The sequence below is a fragment of the Miniopterus schreibersii genome (assembly GCF_964146895.1).
Source record: "Miniopterus schreibersii genome assembly, chromosome: 13".
Classification (NCBI taxonomy): domain Eukaryota; kingdom Metazoa; phylum Chordata; class Mammalia; order Chiroptera; family Miniopteridae; genus Miniopterus; species Miniopterus schreibersii.
In genome coordinates, this window is record NC_138113.1 from 24553640 (window position 1) to 24569195 (window position 15556).

At 39.7% G+C, this 15556-nt stretch overlaps 1 protein-coding gene across 1 annotated transcript; it reads left to right on the forward strand.

Annotated features, from left to right (window-relative positions):
* The first annotated feature begins 2269 nt into the window (after window positions 1-2269).
* On the forward strand, window positions 2270-14739 carry EPCAM (epithelial cell adhesion molecule). The gene is made up of 9 exons (XM_081156609.1): window positions 2270-2439; window positions 4411-4518; window positions 5254-5494; window positions 6739-6804; window positions 7982-8045; window positions 9368-9469; window positions 10702-10902; window positions 12918-12962; window positions 14281-14739. Exons 1-9 carry the CDS (start codon window positions 2370-2372, stop codon window positions 14320-14322), a joined length of 939 nt encoding a protein of 312 aa, XP_081012735.1. The 5' UTR covers window positions 2270-2369; the 3' UTR covers window positions 14323-14739.
* The last annotated feature ends 817 nt before the right edge of the window (window positions 14740-15556 follow it).

Consider the following 15556-nt stretch of genomic DNA (forward strand, 5'->3'; position numbering starts at 1 on the left):
TAATCATAGCATAAAATGAGAGTAATTTTGAGCAGTGAGTGACAAATTGGGGTGTTAAAGAGCTATAAAAATATCTTAGATGTATATTCAGATATTATGAGTCAGAGCTTAGTGTGGTATTTTGTCATTTATTTAATAATCATGCTTACTCAATTCACTTTACTGCAATGAACAATTTAATAAACAGCAGTCAACTTTATAAGAAGATGAGGTGCTTCTTGATTAGGTAACAGATTAAGACCTGGCAATGAAATATTTTGCAAGTAAAGCCACAATAACCAGTTAGATTATTCTTGTTAAAAGTATGTGTAGTTTGGAGGCTGGCTATGGGCAACTTCCTGAAATCATCCAAAATGCAGAAGACAACAAAAATCTGGTTAACTTGTTCCTGATTTGATAGTACAATTCTTTTAACTTCAAATTGCTGAATAGATCACAAAGTTGCAAAACTAGGTCTAGCAACTCAGATTTACAGATTTAATAATAGATTTCCTTAAGGCCTCAATAATCAAGTAAGCCCTGGCCCCGTAGCTCAGTTGGGTAGAGAGCCGCCCCTATACACCAAGGATAGATCCCTGGTCAGGGCACATACAGGAATCAACTAATGAATGCATGATTGGGTGAAACAACAAACTGATGTTTCCCTCTCTTTCTCTCTCTCTCTAAGAATCAATAAAACAATTTTTAAATAAGAATAATCAAGTAGCCCAGCTGGTATGGCTCAGCGGTTGAGCATCGACCTGGGATCCAGGAGATCAGGGTTCGATTCCCGGTCAGGGCACATGGGCATGCCCGGGTGTCGGGCTCCATCCCCAGCTGGGGGCGTGCAGGAGGCAGCTGTTCAATTACTCTTTCATCACTGATGCTTCTCTCTCTCTCTCCCTTCCTCTCTCTGAAATCAGTAAAGATATATTTTTTAAAAATTTTTAAAAAAAGAATAATCAAGTAAATAGCTTATTTAATGTCCAAGTAAAATTCAAATTATTCAGCTATTTACTGTAACAATGTGACTATTTACATTAATCAACTTTCACCTGAAGAATAGACTTACATTATTGCTCAATAAAAGCATAATTTTTGACTCGATATATACTTATAAAAATTAACTTAGTTGAATCTTAAAATTGCTTTTTCACTTTTCCTCTTTTGGACTCTTACTCCAATGTTTTCTTATGCAGAAAAAACAACCACCTTTTAAAGACAGATTAGGGAGCATGTGAGATCTTGCTTCCCAGCAATTGTCAATTTTGGCTCAAATAAACTCTTACAAAGATTCAAAAATAAATTTTAAAAAACTGATTATAATATTTCAGCTAATAACAAAAAAATACAGACACAATATTTTAAGCTATTGAATGCTTCAAGTCATTACAATTATTTTAAGACTAATAATAGCGTGTTGTAATTTGAAGTCATTTGCACTAACAAATTATTGTCCGTTTCTACTTCCCTATATTTTCGAAACATTCATTATTTTGTTCTCTAATATTAATCAAAACCGGAGTAATGTTTCCAGCATTTGGCTCAATGGGAACAACTTTTCTTACATCCCCAACGGCTAAAAAGGGGGAAAGAATGATTGAGAATTATAAGGAACATAGGACTTTGTCATCCCCCACAAGCCAGGGAGACTTTTTTCCTCTAGTTTCCAAGGAGCGCGATCAAGCTGAGGGGTAGAGCGCGCAGGTCTTTATTTCTCGGGCTCCCGGCGCCCGCTCCTCCGCCTCCCACGGTCCCTTCCCAGCCGCCACCCTCCGGCAGGCCCCTGGCGTCGGGGTTTCAGACTCGTGCTCTCTTCGCTGAAAGTATCATTTTCTATTCTCAGACCTTCTCTGTGGCCATCAGCGGTCCCCACGGGCTGTCACAGCCGCAGCCCGTCGCCTTCCCTGCTCCCACCAGCCCCCGCGGAAGCAAGCGACGGTGGCCGGGGGCGGGGTGCTCGCTGGGGGGGCGGGGTGCTCGCCTGGGGGGGTGCCCGCCTGGGGGGGCGGGGTGCCCTCCTGGGGGGGCGGGGTGCTTTCCTGGGGAGGAGCGGCGCCCCAGCGGCCGCGCAGCGGGGGGAGGGGAGCTGCGCCCGCCCCGCCCGGCGCCCGGGGCCGTGACTCACGGCGGAGAAACCGCGGGCAGAGGTGAGCGGCCCGCGGCGCCGGGGGCGGGGCCGCAGGTGGGGCGCGGGCGCAGGTGGGCAGGCGCGCTCCGCCCCGCCCGCGCCAGAGCGCGCAGTCCCTCGGCGAGTCCGCGTCGTCCCGCGGCCCCGGAGCATCTCGCGCGCCCTCTCCGCGCTCGCGCCCTCGCCTCGCGCCGGCCGCCCGGGCGCCCCCTCCGCGCCCCGCTCCTGCTCCTGCTCCTGCTCCTGCTCCGCGCGCAGCATGGCGCCCCCCCAGCTTCTCGCGCTCGGGCTGTTGCTCGCGACGGCGGCGATGGCCGCGGCTCAGAAAGGTCGGGAGCGGGGTTACGGGGTTGGCCAGGGCTCGGGGTGGGGGTGCTGGCTCCGGCCCCCGGGACGGAGGCGGGGGAGGGGAGGGCCGCCGCGCTCTCCCGGCCGGAGACCCGACCGCGCGGGCGGAGGGGGCCGCCTCCCTCGGCGCTCTGCGCTCCTCCCTGGGGAAGTGGCCGGGGGGCCCGAGTGGCCGGCAGGGAATGGGGCGGCCGGTCCGGGGGTCTCCGGACTCTGCGCCACGAGGGTGGGCGCGCTCGCTGTCCGGAGCGGCCGCGACCAGCGCGGGCGGGGGAGCCTGCGACGGCCGCCGCGGGCCCCGGATGTCGGCGCGGGAGGGGACAGGTGGCTGCGGGGAGGCCACCGGGCCGCTCACCTGGGCGCGAGGCGCGTAGGCGTTTCCTTTTTCTAAGGATCATGCAGTGCCAGGTTTATTGCAGGGAACCCAGAGATATCGGTAACCTAAAGGGTAAAAACCCCCTAATCCCGCCACTCCCAAGAGAATCCCATGATCAGTAATTGGGTGTATTTTTCTTTTAAACATTGCTCTAAACGTTGCCCTAAATCTAAACAGTTTTATATCTGATTTCCGCACCCCCCCCATCACATCCAGAGTTTTCCATTTTCTTTACTCTTGAAAAACTATTTAAATGGTCAACAGCCTGTGTCGTGGAAGCTCACACCGTTATCCAAATGCTGGACATGAAGTTTGATACCAGTTTTTCTCATTCTGGGGTAAACCTGTTGGCTGCTATCATTTGTGAGATGGTGGGCCGAGGTGGCATGGCAACTGGCCATAGCTTTCTGGAAAGGTTTTTATAGCCTCTCCAGCAGGGCTCAGCCTAATTAATTACACTCTCAAAATAATGCAGTTTAACCAACTCATGGTTTTCTAGATTACATCTGGGATTAAATACGGAAATCTTAAATCACTTTAAAGTGATGATAGCTGCTATAGGCTTGTGTTCAGAAAGTTTATACCTGATTGGTCTGTTTTATTTTTTTAGAGTTTAAAGTAAAAGAGTTTATTAGTTGAAGCAATGAGAGAGAGTGGGCTACTCTACAGCCAGAGCAGCCTGCTTGGTCTGTGTTAAATTTGACATTGCTTGGACGTGAAAAATGCAGGTGTAGTGCTGCGTAAGATTTTAACCCTTGAGGACAGCCACAATACTTTCTCCTTTTGTGATTTTAATATTGAGATAGAAGTATTGATTATAATTTAAGCAGGAAAAATTAAAGCCAACTTGGGACATGAAGGATCAATATTAAAAATTTTTGGTTTGTCATACTATTTTTTGTTTTTAATGATTGCATGCTCATTAGCCAGACAAAAGAATTAGGTGGGCTTGCCAATATGAAGTTAAAATTTACTTTTGAGAGATAGTCAAGGATATAACTATTAAACTGACAGGATGTGCAGCAAAATTGGGTACCAAGATTTAATTAAGTTAGTAAACCCACATTTAATTTAGTTAGGTGCTCCCAAATTCAACTGAAAGTATAACTTTTCTAAGATAAAATATAGTCCAAGGGCTGAATATGTTTCCGTTAAACCCCAAAGCAAGCATCTCTTAATAAGAAAATCAAGGGGGAGGGTGGAAGGGAATGGAATTGTTGATTTTTGGAAGAGTCAGTAGCTGACAGGCAAGGATTTATCCTAGTAGGACAGGAAGGAGGGAAGGAGCTGACACCGGGACTATCATAAAGGCCAAGCTAAATGTGATGCGTGGAGGGCTGTAGTCTTGGTTTAAAAAAATCAAAACAGGAATGTGTGCAAATTAGACTGTATGTCTACATAATATATACAAATTATGTCAGGCACTACCATTATAGCCGAAAAATAAAACATTCAGGACCACTTTTTAAGCTTTGTGACCCTGTAACTTGGGTAATATTGTCACAACATAATTTAGCTGGGACACCAGAGTTGTTGATAAGATTCACATTTAAAAGTGAATTTTTTCCCCCTCTAGAATGTGTCTGTGAAAAATACAAACTGACCACAAACTGCTCTTTAATGGAGAATGGTGAATGCCGGTGTACTTCAATTGGTACACAAAGTTCCGTCATTTGCTCAAAATGTGAGTAGAATATCTTCAATGCCTTTAAACTTTACTTTGACTTATATTTCTTTAATGGGTGTGTTTTGAGTTGGGAAGCCTTTTATTGGCTCAAAACTGAATCATTTTGTCAATTATCTCATACCTGAAAGATTCTTATCTTTAGAAAGTGAGTGGGGCCCCATCCAGTTTGGTTCAGTGGTTAGAGCATCAGCCAGCAGACTGCAGGGTCTTGGGTACAGTTCTGGCCAAGGGCACATACCTTGGTTGCAGGCTCGATCCATGGCCCCAGAGGCAACCAATTGATGTGTCTCTCTCACATCGATGTTTCTATCTCTCTCTGTGTCCCTTCCACTCTCTCTGAAAAGCAATGAAAAAATATCCTCGGGTGAGAAATAAAAGAGTGAGCGGGGAACATGTAAGTCTACAATAATCTTTGGCCCTCAGAGTTTGGAGATAAATTAAAATTTCTTTAATAATAAAATTGTTAGCCCGGCTGGTGTGGCTCAGCAGTTGAGCATCGCCCTAGAATCCAGGAGATCACGGTTTGATTCCTGGTCAGGGCACATGCCGGGGTTGTGGGCTTGATCCCCAGTCAGGGGCATGCAGGGGGCAGCCGATCAATGATTCTCTCATCATTGATGTTTCTCTCTCCCTCTCATTCTCCCTTGCTCTCTCTGAAATCAATAAAGATATATTAAAAAAAGAATAAAACTGTGGTTAGTTTTCCAGCATGACATGAAGCTTTTTTTGTAGTGGCTACCAAATGTTTGGTGATGAAGGCAGAAATGTCTCACTCAAAGTCCGGGAGAAGACCGAAACCTGAAGATGCGATTCAGAATAATGACGGACTCTATGATCCCGACTGTGATGACAACGGGCACTTTAAAGCCAAGCAGTGCAATGGCACCACCACGTGCTGGTGTGTGAACACTGCTGGGGTCAGAAGGACAGATAAGGACACTGAAAAAACCTGCTCCGAACGAGTGAGGACCTAGTGAGTTGGGTTGTCTGTATTACTTGTTTTCATGCTTTTCAGATTTGTTTAATTAAACTTTTTTGGATATGTAATATGATTTAATGATTTAGAATTTGAAAGATAGGAAAGGAGGGTGTACTGTGAAAAACCTCCATCCCATCTCAGCCCCCCCCCACCATTACCCAGTTTACCTCCATAGAACTCATGTCACCAGTTTATAACCTTCTAGAGATATTTTATGAATTTACTAGCAATATTTATATTTTTTTCTTATGGTAGCATACAAAACAAATTTCCTTTAATATTTTTACTTAACACTTCAGTATTTTTTTTAAAATGTTTTTATTGATTTCAGACAGAGGAAGGGAGAGAGAGAGAAAAACATCAATGCTGAGAGTCATTGATTGGCTGCCTCCTGCACACCCCCTACTGGGGATCGAGCCTGCAACCCAGGCATGTGCCCTGACCAGGAATCCAACTGCTATCTCCTGGATCCTAGGTCGATGCTCAACCGCTGAGCCACACCAGCCGGGCAACACTGTTCACTATTTTAAAGTTGGATTGGTATTAAATGTATATGAATGACTTAAGCTATTTATATATTTGCTCGTTTATAGTATTTTAAAATGAGATATAGGAATTATGTAATGAAAAAACAGCAACACACTCAAGCTACCATAAGCAAAAAAAAGAGTTTATTGAAAAGACTAGAAACTGAAAAGGTATCAAGACTAAGACAGGCAATTCTCTACGCTTCTGTCTTCTGGAGCCTCAAGGTTACTTTTCAGTTTTTCTTGGCATCTTTCTGTATCTTCACTTGACCTCTGCCCAACATGACCAGCTGAGCCTTGACTTCACGTGACCTTTCATGTTGTGGCCAGACAGTCAGTGTTAGAAAGGGTGCTCCCTCCTGGATGAGTTTTTTTTTTTTCAAATACAAAGAAAAGTTTATTTAGAAAGCCACAGAGGTAGAAGAAGTGAGTCATAGAAGAAGTGGGCTCAGGAAGCAAGTTACAGAGGCAAAAGAAGGGCCCTTGTTGCTTAGGAGAAGGGGGGGGGGGCTGAGGAATTGGGGTGGGAAAAGGCTGATGTGCTCCATAGAGCCACTGGATGAGTTCTTTATGAAAATAGATATGTGAAGGCCAAGGAAAAGATTAAAGGCATATCTAGTGCATAAATCCTTTTTCTGATACCTCTATTAGCTTAAGAGAATCATATAAAAATCTGAATTGTTTTGTTAATACTGTCCTTTTACTTTACAGCTGGATCATCATTGAACTAAAACACAAAACAAGAGAAAAACCTTATAATAGTCAAAGTTTGCAGAAGTAAGTGCTATTAAATGCATTATATTTGCTCAGTTGGTGCTCAAATGTTCCATCGTACATTAGCAAAACTAAAACACGTCTCAATACTTTTTGTATTTCTTAAAAAGATACTATACATACTATTTTTAACCTTATTTTGAAATAGAGTTGTAGGAATAGTACAGATTTCTCTAGTACCCTTCACCAGTGAACGTTTGCCACATTTTTTTCTTTATATGTGTATGTGTGCATGTATATGTGTGTGTGCTTTGTGTATCTATCAAAGCGTGTATATTTTTTCCCAGAACCAACTGTAGACATCATGCCTCCCTTTACTCCTGAATACTTGAGTATATCTTTTCTTAGAAACAAAATGCATTCTCTTACATAACCACTGTATAGTTTCTAAATTCAGAAAACTTTAACATATGGTGCTAGTTTTCCCAATGTTGTCCTTTGTAACAATTTTTAATCCTCTGACCCAGGATCCAATCTAAGATCATGCATTGCATTTAGTTGTCATGACCATTTATTCTCTGTAATATGGAACACTGTTTTGGCCTTTGTCTTCCATGACCTTGACATTTTTGAAGAGTATGGGCGGGCAAGTTTTATAGAATGTTCCCCAAATTTGGTATGTCTGATGTTTCCTTATTAAGTACAGGTTATACTTTTTTTTTCTTTTTCTTGGTTTATCACCAGCATTTATAAAACCAGTCCTAGGGAAGGAACTAGGTCTGGGGACACATACATAGTCTTAATATAGTGAATGTCATGTTAATACATTTTTGAGAGAAAAGCCACTTAAGTGATAGTATGTACTCCAAAGTATTTCACTTTAGGTAAGACATGATGTCATCTTGTCCTTGTACTGATGGTGTTAACTATGGTTAAAGTAGTGTTGCCAGGTTTCTCCACTGTAGTTACCATTTTCCTCTTTTTAATTAAAAAATACAATCTGTGGGTAGATATTTGATACCCTGTTTCTAACCAAAGTGGAACTCAACAGTTGAGCATCAATGGATGATTCTAGCCTGAATCAATTATTACGATATTTGCAAAATGGCGTAAAATTTCCAATAAGTTTGGTTAATGACAATTCCAGAACTTGAGCTATCTGCTTAGTTAAAAAGTAGTGCTTCTTAATGTTGTTTAGTACAACCATTTTTTAAAATACATGATTTTTAATTATTTACAGTGCACTCAAGGATGTAATCACAACTCGTTATCAACTGGATTCAAAATACATCGGAAATATTCTGGTAAGATTTTTTTGTTGTTTAAAGTAAATGAGCTTTAGCAGAAAGTGTGGTTTGGGTCTGATTTTTGGTGGTGATTAAATTGCATTTGAGGATAGTTTCAGCCCTGGGCACTTCATAAAGCAAATTCCATATTTTGTTTTTCTTCCATTGCCTTTGAGTACCTCAGTTTAGCCTTAAAGAAAATGTAGTATCTCTTCGTACACATGCCAGTCTTCTTACCCTGGGAAACTTCTGTCTCTGATTGCTGTTGGCACGCATTTACTTTCCGGTGCCTAGCTCCCATCTCCTCTGGTTTCAGGAGCTAGTCCTTAACCAGTTAGCCCTTCCTTAACTTTTTCAACTCTGGTTGAAAAATGCTTGAATAGTGTGATGGAACTCTTTCAAAGCAGTATGAGTTTATTCTTAAGTTCCTCTAGATCAAAATGATATTTTTTAAAAGTTTTTGGAAGGAATAAACTTTTTTGCTTCCTAAAAGCAGAAAGTGGTAAATGCATATTGCATTTCTTTTTTTTTTAATGTCTTTTTTTCTTCTTAAATATGTCTGTTGATTTCAGAGAGAAAGAGGGGGGGAGAGAGAAAGAGAGAGAGAAACATCAGTGATGAGAAAGTCATTTATCGGCTGCCTCCTGTACACCCTCTATTGGGGACCCAGCCCACAACCTGGGCATGTGCCCTGACCGGGAATTGAACCACTATCTCCTGGATAATAGGCCACTGAACCGCAAGGCCAACTGCATACTGCATTTCTTTAGCATTTTAGTTTTAAAGTAGTTCTAACCAAATGTGATGCTTTAATATCTTATTCTAAAATCTTTTCAGAAGAACATGCTTTTGATAAGAAAACATGCGTTGTGCCTGGCCGGGTGTGGCTCAGCGGTTGAGCATCGACCTAGGGTCCAGGAGATCGGGGTTCAATTCCTGGTCGGGGCGCATGCCCGGGTTGCAGGCTAGGCAGCTGATCAATGACTTTCTCATCATTGATGTTTCTATCTCTCTCTCTCCCCCTCCTTTCCTCTCTCTGAAATCAATGAAGATATGTTTAAAAAAAAAAAAGAAAACATGCGTCATAATTATCATTGTTTGCATTGCTGTCTTAGTTCCTGAGAATAGATTTAAAGACCTTTCAAATATTTTTTATTTATTTATTTTTCCAAGCATTTTTAAATTATAAGTGAAAAACTCAATTATCTACTAGTGGAAAGGAACACTGACACATATAGATTACAGAAAGTCAAACAGTAAATATTCTTATTATTGAACAATGATATTTTCATCATTTTGGTTATGTTGATATTAATTTGTATTTTTCAATTTCCCCCCAGTATGAGAATGATATTATCACTATTGATCTGGTGCAAAATTCTTCTCAGAAAACTAACAATGATGTGGACATAGCTGATGTGGCTTATTATTTTGAAAAAGATGTGAGTATAGTCATCCTCGTTTTATCCCTGTGTTTACAAATGTAGTGTTTGTCATGTCTCAGTGAATTCAAGGTCTTTCATCATCTGTTTCCACGTATAGATCAGCCGCATCTTAGCTGTTCTAGTGGTTCTTGTGCAGCAGTTAATGTTGTTTTCCGTGTCACTCTCAAGCACCTTTCTTATACACCTTTCTTTCTTGTTTGTGTATTTATGCCTTTTTATCACGTTGTCTCCCTAGAATATCTTCATATAATTCTTTTCTATTACCTCTTATTGGTAGTTGCTTAGTTTGTCTGTATAGCCTTTCCCTGTTGTTTTCATGAATAGGAGCTATGGGAGAAATGCTGCGTAACTCCTGTGACAAAATAGTTTAGCCCGGCCAGCGTGGCTCTGCAGTTGAGCATCGACCTATGATCCAGGAGCTCTCAGTTTGATTCCTGGTCAGGGCACATTCCCTGGTTGTGGGCTTGATCCCCAGTGGGGGATGTGCAGAACAGGTAAAATAAAGTTAGACTTGCCCTGGCCAGTTTGGCTCAGTGGTTAGAGATTCAGCCCGCAGACTCAAGGGTCCCAGGTTCAGTTCCAGCCAAGGGCACATACCTCGGTTGAAGGCTCAATCCCTGGCCCTGGTTGGGGCACGTGTGGGAGGCAACCAATTGATGTGTGTCTCTCACATCAGTATTTCTTTCTCCCTTCCACTCTCTCTGAAAAAGCAATGGAAAAAATATCCTTGGGTGAGGGTTAAAAAAAAAAAAAGATTGGCGTTGCGTTTAAATTATTGAGTCTGGCCCGGTCTGGCATGGCTCAGAGGTTGAGCGTCGACCTAGGATCCAGGCGATCGGGGTTCGATTCCCAGTCAGGGCACATACCTGGGTTGTGGGCTCAGTCAATGACTCTCTCATCATTGATGTTTCTGTCTCTCTCTCTCCCCCTCTCCCTTCCTCTCTCTGAAGTCAATAAAGCTATAAAAAAATAAATAAATAAAAATAAATAAATTATTGAGTCTGGTGATAGGTACATGGGACTTCATTATAGAATTCTTTCTACTTCTGTATAGGTTTGAAAATTTCCCATAATAAAGTTTTTCTTTTTAAGTTTCAATGTATGGGATTATTATCACTGAAACCATAAAGATTTTCGGCAACAGATCTTTTGGTTTATAATTGATGTGTAATTCCATGTGGCCAGGTTTTCTTAAATATTTTAAATTGCTTTTCTCCTTCTCAATATAGGTTAAAGATGAATCCTTGTTCCATTCCAATAGACTGGACCTGAGAGTAGATGGGGAACAACTGGATCTGGATCCTGGTCGAACTGCAATTTACTATGTTGATGAAAAACCACCTGAATTTTCAATGCAGGGTCTAAAAGCTGGTATTATTGCTGTCATCGTGGTTGTGGCAATAGCACTTATTGCTGGAATTGTTGTTCTGGTGAGTATAGAACAAGTAAAATTTCACTTACAGGTGTATACTTTCAAAGAAAGGGGACAATATCAAAAGGCTACCTACATCCATGTTCCAAAATGATATAAATGAAACAAATCATCTTTTTGGTTTTTCTTAATAATTCCTGATAGTGAGTGAATCTGTTGTATTTCTGATCCCTTTTTATTTAAAAAAATCACCTTATGAAGCAAGGAAGGATAATACTAATCTGAGAAAAGCTATAGCCAAGCGCCTCACAGGTCAGTCACTTTGCCATCAAGCAGCAACTGTCCTTCAGTTCACCTGCCAGGATTAGTGCAAAATACCTAAACTTCCAAACAATTCAATGAGATGAAACAACAGAACACAAGTTAAAGGTAGCATAGAAAGAAGTTTGAAGTGATAAATATGAAGCAACAATTCTAAATAAAACATTAGCAAAGTGAATTTCATCGTGCTTTAGAAGAATATATCGTGCGAACAAGCAAGGTTTATTCTAGAAATATAAGGATGCTTCTGACCAACATAAAGAATTCAGAAATAGATTTGAGGGTATATGGGAATTCACATTGTCAGTTCAGTGGAGTTTTCCCACTTGGCTATCCACCTGGAAGAAAATAAAAGTTGAATTCCAGATTCACCCCACCAAGGCTGACCATACTGCCCACTCTGTGAGTGGCAAAGCACATGTGAAAGGAGGCAGGCAGTGCACCCATGTTGAAATATGCAAATTCCAGATGGATTAGCATTGGAAATGTTTAAAAATAAAACATCGTAAGATTAATGTAGGAAATGTTTATATAACCTGGTGGTAAAGGAAACCAAGTAAAGCAACAAATCTGGAATCAGTGAAGGAAAAGATATATGATTTCATTGAAATTAAAATTTGTATGACAAAGATACTGTAAAGTAAAAAATGTTAATGATAGGCTGGGTGAAAATACCATGCATAAAATAATAAATGGGTATTATGCATAATGTATAAAGAGTTCTTATAAATTGATGAGGATACTAATGCTAGTAATGGTGAATCTGCAAACCACCTGAGCATGGTATACTTATGCTATAGAATAAAGCAGCTTTTAAAAAGAACGAGTTCAATCTATAGGTTTTTTATTTTTTATTTTTATTTATTGATTTTAGAGTGAGGAAAGGAGAAAGAGAAACATTGACTTGTTGTTCCACTTATTTATGCATTCGTTGATTGGTCCTTCTGTGTGTCCTGACTGAGGATCAAACCTACAACTTGGCATGTTGGGACGATGCTCTAACCAACTGAGCTACCTGGCCAGGGCTATAGTTTTTGATCTGGTAGGGTTCCTCTTACAATACAGGCTGTGCAAAAATATTGCATGATCACATATGTTTATGTTTGTATCAGGACGGAATAATAGGCAGAAGAATGTACACCAGGCTGTTAAATTTCATTAAAAATGATTCATTGTTTTCTTGATGCTTTTTTTTTTTTTTTTTTGGTGGTTTCACTGGTGGTGGCAGACCTTTTTTAAAAAAATTTGTTTTTAGTTGTGAATTTTAATTTAAGAAATAATGTCGTTAGTTGGATTTTAAAATTAACCTTGTTCATATAGGAATTATGTGCATTAAAAGTATGTGAGTTTAGACCTGCTATTTCCAACCTTTTTCTTTTTTTTAAATATTTCTTTATTGATTTTAGAGAGAGGAAGGGAGAGGGAGAGATAGAAACATCAATGACTCATTGATTGGCTGCCTCGTGCACGCCCCCTACTGGAGATCGAGCCCATAACCCAGGCATGTGCCCTGACTGGGAATCGAACCTCAGTCTCCTGGATCCTAGGTAGATGCTCAACTGTTGAACCACGCTGGCCAGGCTGTTGTCATTTTTTTGTTTGACGGTCTAAGGGAAAATAGGTCAGAGCCCCTGACTGAGTAGGTATTGCATGTTTTAAAAATTCTTGTGGCACACCAGTTAAAAATCACTGATTTAGACCTTTTTGTTTGGGTAGCAGTCCTAAAATTGTAATGATTTTTCTTCCATTCAGGTTATTTCCAGAAAGAAAAGAACGGCAAAGTATGAGAAGGCTGAGGTAAATGGATTACTTAATAAAAAGGCCCTTGTTTAATCTTTTACTCGTAATAATCACTATATCTTCATAGACACTGACAGGTCTCAATTACACTGGAGTCCTTTTGTAATATTGTCCATATTGTCCACACTCTTATAATGCTCCCTTACTTAAATTTTCTTGCTCAAGTTTCATGACAGAGCAGCTTGTAATGAATTCTGCCTCATAGAATAATGGGATAGGAAGCCTGTGAAATTTTTTTTGTACAAAGTTGACATTAGTGGAATCTTTTAGAAGCATACTCTGGTGGATTCATATTAGAGAAATTCGGTATGACTAATCACCTGATTTATTGTCTCTATGTTACTGAAATAATCATGAAAAATCAACTTAATTTAGGTCTAGTAAATTCATTGCATACCAACTAGTCACAAACACTAGTGTGAAATTGCTAGTGTGTTTCAGTCACTAGGAATTTGATATAAACACACTTGTCCTTGAATCCATCAATAACATTTTCAGTATACCCACCAATTTTTGGATATTTATTTTTGTAAATGGTATATGTGCTATTTACTGATATTTTACCAAATAACACAGAAATGTAAAAGAATATTGAAAAAAATCTAATGGAACTAGAAAGTTCTGACATTTTCCCATACCGTAATCAGTCATCTGACTTACCTGTTGATGACCCCTGGTCTAGGGGCATATCAGAAAGTCAGAATGACAATGTAGTGTTCTGATTAAGAACAATATAGACCTAGATTTGAACACTTATTAGCTGGATGAGTTATTTGACTTCTTTAAGCCTCCATGTTTCCCTATCTGTAAAGTGACAATAATAGTACAGACTCGTGAGGATTAAGCAAAGTAATCCATGTAAGGTGTTGGTCTCATGCTTGCCACAGAGCAACATGTTTGCCCAATGTAGTAGCTGTCACCAGGTCTCGGTTCTGCCTGTAACTAATTGTGTGACCTGGGACTAGCCACTTAAATTTGAATTACAATTTCCTCACCCATAAAAATAAAATATTGATGATAGAAAATGAACTGTTTCTTACTAGATGTAAAAGTGGTATACATTTAATAAAAATCTTACCCATTCTTAAAGATCTAGCTTACCTGCTTCTTTCATCTTAGCTCTCTAAACAGTAGTTTGAATCATACACCCAATGTGTGCTTCCTTGTAAGATAGCTTCCTTTTTTAAAAACTTAAGTCTCATAATGGAAGAGAAGCATCTTGCTTTCCTCTTCAGTAGTAGTTTTTTTTTAACTTCTCAGAACAAAAGATTGGAAAATTATTTAATTTTTTTTTCTCTTTTTTCCTCTATTTCAGATAAAGGAGATGGGTGAGATGCACAGGGAACTCCATGGATAACTGCTGTAATTTGAATAGTAACTAGAAGAAGGGAAATTTGCAGACCGACTCAGATTACAAATGTATGAGCATAAGACAGAAATCTTTGAAGACTGTTTTGTTAACATATATTTGTAATAGTGAAACCTGTACTCAAAATATAAGCAGCTTGAAATTGACTTTACCAATCTTAAAATTTGACAAGTGTCATATGTATGCAGATCTGATATCCCAGATTCTGATAGTCTCAGAACTGCATAGTTAAAATTATTTATACATAACATTGAAGAGTGTGCTTTAAATGTGCTTTCACAGTAGAGTTCAAATGACTACTGTCTCATCCATTTGTGATTGAAAGCTGCCTTCCTATTTACTTTTGAGTCATGTACATAAAAACCTTTTTTTATGAACTATGAAATAAAACATTTTAAAACTGAATTTCCTAACTGTTTGAATCATTGAATCAAATTTCATAGTATACACATAAGATAATTGGTTACAAAATGCTCTGAAAGCTAACTACAAATTAGAGTTATGCATGAGTACTTAAAATCATGCATATTCAATATAAAACAGCCTATGTTACGTAACTTCACAGAAAAGTCAGTTTTATTCAGAATGAATCTAAAGATTCTGTATTAGACAAACTGGCATTTTGGCAAATATACCTTGGGGCAGAATTGATAGACAATGTTGTGAACCATGAATTCTATGGTTGGTCAAATTAGAAGCACCAGTTTTCAATATATATAATGAATAATTATGGTACAAATAAATCTACAGGGTGGGGCAAAAGTAGGGTTACAGTTCATATGGAAAATAATGCAATAACTAATAAAGAATAATACAAGAATAAACTTCCACATACAGCTGTAAACCTACTTCTGCCCCACCCTGTATTCTATATGAAGTTAAATATCAACCTTTTTGTAGGAAAATTTTAAAAATACTATGATAACATTAAAGAAAATGTAAGATTTACAAGCATAATTTTTATTCGTTCTGTAGTAGGCAAAATTCTAGGATGGTCCCCAATATTTCTTAGTCCTGATGTGTATGCCCTAGATTAAATTATATTAAATGGCAAAGGTGAAGGAATTTTGCAGATTAAGAACGTTAATTAGTTGACTGATTCAAAAGGAGATTACTGCTGGTGAGTCTGACAATCAGATAATGCTTTTTATTATTTTTTTAAATATGTCGATTTCAGAGAGGAAGGGGGAGAGAGAGAAACATCAATGTTGAGAGTCATCTA